The 8278-nt window shown below is 42.6% G+C and overlaps 1 protein-coding gene across 1 annotated transcript; it reads right to left on the bottom strand.

Moving 5' to 3' along the window:
• Window positions 1-948: 948 nt before the first annotated feature.
• On the bottom strand, window positions 949-5080 carry LOC139356005 (uncharacterized). The gene is made up of 3 exons (XM_071068736.1): window positions 5012-5080; window positions 4568-4900; window positions 949-1203 (listed from the first exon to the last, which is right to left on the bottom strand). The coding sequence occupies exons 1-3, from the start codon at window positions 5078-5080 to the stop codon at window positions 1000-1002; spliced, it is 606 nt and encodes a 201-aa protein (XP_070924837.1). The 3' UTR covers window positions 949-999.
• Between the last annotated feature and the right edge of the window lie 3198 nt (window positions 5081-8278).

The following is an 8278-nucleotide window of genomic DNA, read 5'->3' as shown; positions in this document are numbered from 1 at the left end:
AAGACTCCATCTCAAAACAAACACAGGCCGGGTGTGGTGGCTCATGCCTGTAATCCCAGCACTTTGGGAGGCCAAGGTGGGTGGATCATGAGGTCAAGAGATCAAGACCATCCTGGCTAACAAGGTGAAACCCCATCTCTACTAAAAATTCAAACATCAGCCGGCCATGGTGGCGGGTGCCTGTAGTCCCAGCTACAAGGGAGGCTGAGGCAGGAAAATGGCATGAAGCCCAGAGGCAGAACTTGCAGTGAGCCGAGATCATGCCACTGCACTCCAGCCTGGGTGAGAGAGAGAGAGACTCTGTCTCAAGAAAAAAAAAAAAAAAGAGAAATCAGTGGGAAGCCCAACATAGTTTACCAATGCCTACCCTAAATAAAGGACAACATATACAGTGGTTGACACACATGTTAACTTGTGAGAAAGAGAGCCCCACTGTTAATTGGTACTGGTCATCACACAGAAAAAATAAGTAGAAAAAGTTTTTAACCACACTCTAAGGAAACAAATTAGTCAAATGTCTTCAACGCAGCGTAGACTTAGTCCCAGGAGAAAAAATTCTCTAGCTACATCTAAAAATTATAATGAGATAACAAATATACAATTTTAGTAGTGACAATAGAGCAGATCAATATACTTACAAGAACAAGTGTATGATAACAGTATGGCACATTCTTTCAGGGTGAACTGTGAGTTGCACAAAACAAAAGCTACTGTGAAGGTGTGGACATTAAACATTATCGATTTGGCACAATTTACGCTCAACCATAAATTAGACCTGTGCCTTGATAAGAAAACATTGATTCCAGATCTTAACTTGTCTATAACAATTATTTATTTTTCATTATAACCTGGTATGTTTATGATGATCACAGAAATATAAACTTGGAAAGAAATAAAAACAGTAATGCAAAACGATTTAAATCAATAGTACTTATAAAAGCATTTATAAATAGTATTTTTAGATTATTATATGACAAAGCATTCCAATCACTTTTATAATCATAGTATTGTGTCTGGAATTGGTGGGTTCTTGGTCTTGCTGACTTCAAGAATGAAGCAGTGGACCCTCCCGGTGAATGTTACAGTTCTTAAAGATGGTGTGTCCCGAGTTTGTTCCTTCAGATGTTCAGATGTGTCCGCAGTTTCTTCCTTCTGGTGGGGTCGTGGTCTCGCTGATTTCTGGAGTGAAGCTGCAGATCTTCGCTGCGCGAGTGTTACAGCTCATAAAGGGTGCATGGACCCAAAGAGTGAGCACCAAGAAGATTTACCATAACAAGCTAAAGAACAACTCCCATACTGTAGAAGCGGACCCAGGAGGGTTGTCGCTGCAGCTCCAGCAGCCCGCTTTTATTCCCTTATCTGAACCCCCCACATCCTGCTGATTGGTCTATTTTACAGAGAGCTAATTGGTCTATTTTGACAGAGTGCTGATTGGTGCATTTACAATCCTTTAGCTAGACATAGAGTGCTAAACAGAAAAGTTCTCCAAGTCCCCACTAGGTTAGCTAGATACAGAGCACTGATTGGTGTATTTACAAACCTTGAGCTAGACACAGGGTGCTGAGTGGTGTATTTACAATCCCTTAGATAGACATAAAGGTTCTCCAAGTCCGCACTAGACCCAGGAGCCCAGCTGGCTTCACCCAGTGGATCCCACACCAGCTGCCTGCTAGTCCCGTGCCTGTGCTTGCACTCCTCAGCCCTTGGGCGGTTGATGGGACTGGAGTCCACAGCGCAGGGCTTGTCGGGGAGGCTTGGGCCGCACAGGAGCCCACGCCTGAGGTGGAGGGGGAGAGGAGGGAGGCTCGGGCATGGCAGGCTGCAGGTCTTGAGTCCTGCCCTGTGGGGAGGCAGCTGAGGCCAGGAAAGAATTCGAGTGCAGCCCAGGCGGGCCAGCATTGCTGGGGGACCCGGGGCACCCTCTGCAGCTGCTGGCCCAGGTGCTAAGCCCCTCACTCCCCGGGGCTGGTGGAACTGGCTGGCCTATCCTAGTGTGGGGCCTGCCACGCCCACGCCTGTCCAGAACTCGCGCTGGCCGTGAGCGCCCCCACAGCCCTGATTTCCGCCACACTTCTCCCTCCACACTTCCCGGCAAGCAGAGGGAGCCTTCTCTTGCCTCGGCCTGCCCACAGAGGGGCTCCCACAGTGCTGTGGGGGGCTGAAGGGCTCTTCAGGCTCCACCAGAGTAGAAGCCAAGGCAGAGGAGGTGCCAAGAGCGAGGGCTGCTAACACGTTGTCACCTCTCGGTATGTTCACGATTTGTCTGCTTTTATGATGTTAAAGCATTTTAAAGAATATGTTCTGCTGGAATTGTGATTTTTTTTTTTTTTTTTTTTTTTTTTTTTGAGATGGAGTCTCGCTCTGTCGCCCAGGCTGGAGTGCAGTGAACGGATCTCAGCTCTCTTGCAAGCTCCCCGGTTAACGCCATTCTCCTACCTCAGCCTCCGGAGTAGCTGGGACTACAGGCGCCCGCCACCTCGCCCGGCTAGTTTTTTGTATTTTTTAGTAGAGACGGTGTTTCACCATGTTGGCCAGGGTGGTCTCGATCTCCTGACCTCCTTATCCGCCCGTCTCGGCCTCCCAAAATGCTGGGATTACAAACTTGAGTCACCGCGCCCGACCGGAATTGTGATTTTAATTAAAAATTTAAATGTGTTAATTACATTTTTAGTAAATACGTGTGTTAACAAAATGTTTAACCTCTTAAATGCATTCAGATTTATGATTTTTTCGTAATATATAAATATTTAGAGGGATTGAGCCTTTTGGAATATGAGAACTGATTTGCAAGTCAATAAAATCAAACACTGTTCAAAGTTCAAATGGTTCTTTGCATTGTTTTTACCAAAGCTTTTTAGCAATTAAATAAGCTACTCAGCCGGGCACGGTGGGTCGCGCCTGTAATCTCAGAACTTTGGGAGGCCAAGGTGGGTGGATCACGAGGTCAGAAGTTCGAGACCAGCCTGACCAACATGGTAAAACGCCATCTCTATGAAAAATACAAAAGTTAGCCGGGCATGCTGGCATGTGCCTGTAACCCCAGCTACTGAGGAGGCTGAGGCAGGAGAACAGCTTGAATCCAGGAGGCAGAGGTTGCAGTGAGCCGAGATTGCTCCACTGCATTCCAGCCTGGACAAGACAGTGAGACTTAGTCTCAAAAAAAAAAAAAAAAAAAGCTACTCACAAACCAAAAAACTAAATTAAAACAAAAAAATACACCAAACTAAAAAAACTCTATCATGAAGTAAACATACCATATGTCTTTCAGAAAAAAAAAAAGCAAGTGTTTAAAATTTCAGGCTGGGCACGGTGGCTCACGCCTGTAATCCCAGCACTTTCGGAGGCTCAGACTGGTGGATCACAAGGTCAGGAGAGCGAGACCATCCTGGCTAACACGGTGAAATCCTGTCTCTACAAAAAAAAAAAAAAAAAAAAATACAAAAAATTAGCCAGGCGTGGTGGCGGGTGCCTGTAGTCCCAGCTACTCGGGAGGCTGAGGCAGGAGAAGGCTCGAACCTGGGAGGCGGAGGTTGCAGTGAGCCGAGATCATGCCACTGCACTGCAGCCTGAGGGACAGAGCAAGACTCTATCTCAAAAAAAAAAAAAAAAAAAAGTTTCATCATCAACAATTAGAAAGACAAATATTTTTAAAATACAACTCTATTCGCCAATAGCAGACCCTCCATGTATTAGCACTGATGGTTTGTCTCTGCTTCAGTGTTTTCTGCTATTTATATTTAAGCGCTCAGAATACCAAATGGCCTTTTAACCTCACAGTTTTAACTAAGTCAACAAGTAACGACCAGAGCAGATCTGTGGAGCTGGAGGAGGCTAAGGAAAGATTTTATGTCTTTTCTTAAAAATACTGATGTTAAGTTAGAGACAACAATGAAAAATTATTTCTCATGAGGCAAAATAGCTGCTACTGTTACATCTGCTGTTGTTAAAATTATTTTCCAAAGGATAGAAATGATTTGTTAATTAATTATATATAGTGCATCTCTTATTATCTAAAATAAATATAGGGAGAATGCTATAGGTTTCATAAAAATAATTGTGCTTTAGTTTATAAAATGCATTTTGTGTGTATCAACATCAATAGCCGGAGAGATATATACACTCATCCTCCCACCACAGACATTTTAAAATACAGAGTGAAACTTAAAAAAAAAATACATTAAAGAATTAATAATTTTTGTTTGATTTGATTCTATGGGAGTGCATAGCAGATGTTATTTTCCAGCAACATTTTTCTATCTCTTGTGTTAAGATGATTGGGGTTTGGTCAATTAGAGATTTTCATGTAGGGTGATGTTACGATTTTTGGTGATAGAAAACTGCCTTGAAAGAGAAGCTGAATTACAGCAGTTCTCTTGTCTGTCTTGACAATGTACAATGATAGGGATGGGAGACAGAAATATTGGGTAGAAGAGGGCGGTTCCCTGGCAAAAGTCCCACCCTCAAGCCTGGACACCAGCAGCCATAAAAGAGGACAGGCATTCCTGTTTTCATGCCCAAAAAGTTGCCTTTTGACCCACCACACCCCCGTACCTGTACCCATATATACCTTGAACTTCAGGCTCCAGAAGGCGATGAGCAGACAAGCAGCGGAATGGTGCAGCCAAGGAGAGAAGAGAAGGAGCATCTGAATGCTGAGAGAAGTTCGGCTGGGGACAATCGGAGAGGAGTCTGCCACTGGACAGCCAAACTCTAGGGGACAATCATCTTCCCACTCTATCCCCCTTCCAGCTTTCCATCCATCCCACTGAGAGCCATCTACACCACTCAGTAAAACCCCATATTCCCTCTTCAAGTCTGTGTGTGACCTGATTCTTTGTGGACTCTGGACAAGAACCAGGGTGCCAAGAGGGTACTCAGCTGGTAAACACTTAAGCTTTTTCTGCAGACATCAGAGCGAAAAGACAACTGTAACACACGCCCACTTGGGCTTATGAAGTCACAGACACACACCCCTAGTCACTACTGTGGGGCTAGAGCCCAAAGGACTCACCTTGGCTCCTGCACCTGCCGTTTGCACATCATGCAACAGGGGTGTGCCTCTCTGTTGAGCCAGGGGCATCCAGGGAACTCTGTCATCTCAACAACACTTCAGAGAAACAACCATCATCCCAGGATCCGCAGAGGAGGTAGTTATTGCTGGAAACTCGACTCAATTAGAATTTTCACTGGAAGCCTGGAGTGTTTAAAATAGTTAATCATGAAATTCTATATTGTGATAATAAGCAGTGGCTTCTGGGCATCAGAGATGCAAAATCTCCATCATGTCTATTATATGTTCCTGTCAAACATTCAGGAACTACTGAACATCATAGTTGCAATCATAGGAGGAGGATTAGGGTTGAGTCCTCTCTATTCTTGGTTTGAGAAGCTCATGAAGGCTTTTGTTTTCTTCAATGGCACACAATTCCTGCAAATCATAGGGAAGCTACAGTTCCCATGCTTGGTACAAACATGGAGAAAATCCTGCTAGGGGGACATGAAAAGTCTTCTAAGAATATTTTTAGGAGACATGAAGGATTTCAAAGAATTATGCAAATGAATCATGCTGTGTACCATTTAGCACTTTTTATTATTTCACAGATTAGTACCATTTAGTAGATGAGCAGTGAAAACCTCTGTCAGAGTTGTTAAAAGCATGAGGCATCTGTATGCAGAATGCTGACATTAGCAGCCCACAAAATATGGACAACTGTAACCATAAATTAGAGAAGTTACTAAGAAGAGCCTTACAGAGAAAGACAAAGATTTGATGGGACACAGATGTCTAATGTCTCCACATATGTGCATAATTTCATGACTGATCTTTATGATATTTTGAAGATTTTATTCTCATTCTTTTGGGGAATAACACTTTCAACACTCTCCCAGTCAACAGCGAGAGACGGCAGTCCCAGATATAAATTATTTAAAAATACTACGTTAAAAACTTATCCTTGGGACGGGCGCAGTGGCACACGCCTGTAAACCCAGCACTTTGGGAGGCCGAGGCGGGCAGATCACGAGGTCAGGAGATCAAGACCATCCTGGCTAACACGGTGAAATCCCGCTTCTACTAAAAATACAAAAAAAATAGCTGGGTGTGGTGGTGGGCGCCTGTAGTCCCAGCTACTCGGGAGGCTGAGGCAGGAGAAGCATGAACCCTGGAGGTGGAGCTTTCAGTGAGCCGAGATTGCGCCTCTGCACTCCAGCCTGGGAGACAGAGTGAGGTGCCGTCTCAAAATAAATAAATAAAAATAGAAATAAAAACTTATCCTTGCTCATTGTATCAACAGCTCCATTCTTGCAAAAAGTAAGGTTCAACTACAAGTGTGTGCATTCAGCAAGGAGATAGAAATATGTGATTATGTTTTTACAACCATCTGCAATATCTTGGACCTCATCAATGAGTTATCATTTTTTAAAAAGTAAAAGAAAGAAGAGCTGGGGTGAGTTTCTCTGCTTCTCAATGTTTCCTGAGTCTAGTGGTCCACAGACCAGGGTCAGGGACAAAGATGTGTGGCCTGTGCAGTTGCAAAGGACTCCATACTTAGAAGGACTCTGCATCTGGTATAAGCTTTCTGGGAGTGTCTAGAAATATTAAATAAATTTTGAACAAGGGACTTGCATTTTCATTTTCTGGGGGACCCTGCAGATCCACAACTGGTTCTCCCAGTGAAGCTCAGAGTACTATGGACCCTATGGAAATCTATATTCACTCTCAAAACATATCACCCAATGGCACTGTACTGCCCTGCAACATAGGAGAAAGCAGCATGAGGAGGTACTATCTATATATGCCTTTTTACAAATTTTGGCCTTTAGACCATTTATAAACAAGTGAGCCAGTCAGAGAATGTAAACTCTGCTACCAATCTGGCATTTCTAAACATATCTTTTTCTTAAAAGTATTCAATGGGAGTTTTCCACTTGGGCTACAGTGAAGTAGTTTGTAGCAAGCAGTATCACTACCAAGAACAGCTGGAATAGCAGAATAAATTTAAACATAGAGATGTTTGAAGATATCTGAGAGCTACTGAGGCAGACAGGATATGAAAGCAGAGAAATGAGAACTGCAGAGAAATAAATTAATATGCAATATGGCTTTTCTTTCTTTTTCAAACTTTTGAGAACACTTGCCAAATTTGTGTACAGGGCAAAGCAGCTGAGAATTATTATAGAGGGCTACTGCTAAGAGGAAAACAATGATCAGAGATTCATCAATCTGACCATTTTGAAGAAATAAAAATCGCATGGCAGGACTGTCAAGGAATTCAGAATTTGTGAAGTCAAGATCCTGGAAAGAGGAAGAGTTAAAAGAAGGTAGTACTGTCTGATATTAAAGCATTTGCTGCATTTTTTAAGGTCCATGGGGCCAAAAACTAAGAAGACAAGCAGTGAGTCAGTGAAAATCATAGTATACAGCTGTCCATAGTCCTGATGTGGAAAAAAAAATAAAGTGGAGTTTGAGAGTAAGCAAAGACTTAAAGACCGTAGGTAATACCCAAAGCTCTAAGTTAGGACAGTAACAGGAGAAGGGATGGAAAGAGGAAGATGAAACCTTGCAACACTGGAAACCAGGCTTGAGTGAGCTCCATCTTTGACTGGAATATGGTGATTGGCTCTCCTGGCTGAGTTGCCTACCAGAAGATGGGGTGAAAACTTTATGGAAGAAGAAAACATTATTCAGAGGGGCTACAAGTCTTCATAGCAATTTCTAAAATTTAATAAATAATTAGAGATAAAGGTAAAAACATATAAATAGGAACACAAGTGAAGGAAATATTGAAGTTATCGGATATAGACTTTAAAAACACCATTAAATATGTTGAATTAGAAAGATGACAAAATGGGTTGTTTCTTGTAGAGTTGTTTGAGTTCTTTGTAGATTCCAGATATTAGACCTTTGTTGGATGCATAGGTTGCAAATATCCTGTCCCAACTCGTAGATTGTTTACTCTGTTGATTACATCTTTTTCTGTTCAGAAGATTTTTAGTTTAATTAAGTTCCATGTATGTGTCTACTTTTGCTTCTGTTGCATTTGCTTTTGAGGTAATAGTCATGAATTATTTTGCCTAGGCTAATATCCAGAAGAATTTTTCCCAGGTTTTCTTCTAGGACTTTTATAGTTTCAGGTCTTACATTTAAGTCTTCAATCCATCTTGAGTTAATTTTTGTATATGGTGAGGGATATGGGTCCAGTTTCATTCTTCTGCAGGTGGCTAGCCAGCTTTCCCTGTATAATGTACTGATTAGGGTGTTGCTTCCCAGGATATGTTT

This window comes from Macaca nemestrina, chromosome 9, assembly GCF_043159975.1.
Source record: "Macaca nemestrina isolate mMacNem1 chromosome 9, mMacNem.hap1, whole genome shotgun sequence".
Classification (NCBI taxonomy): domain Eukaryota; kingdom Metazoa; phylum Chordata; class Mammalia; order Primates; family Cercopithecidae; genus Macaca; species Macaca nemestrina.
The sequence above is the reverse complement of the archived record's forward strand: the minus strand, read 5'-3'. Positions and strand labels throughout refer to the sequence as shown.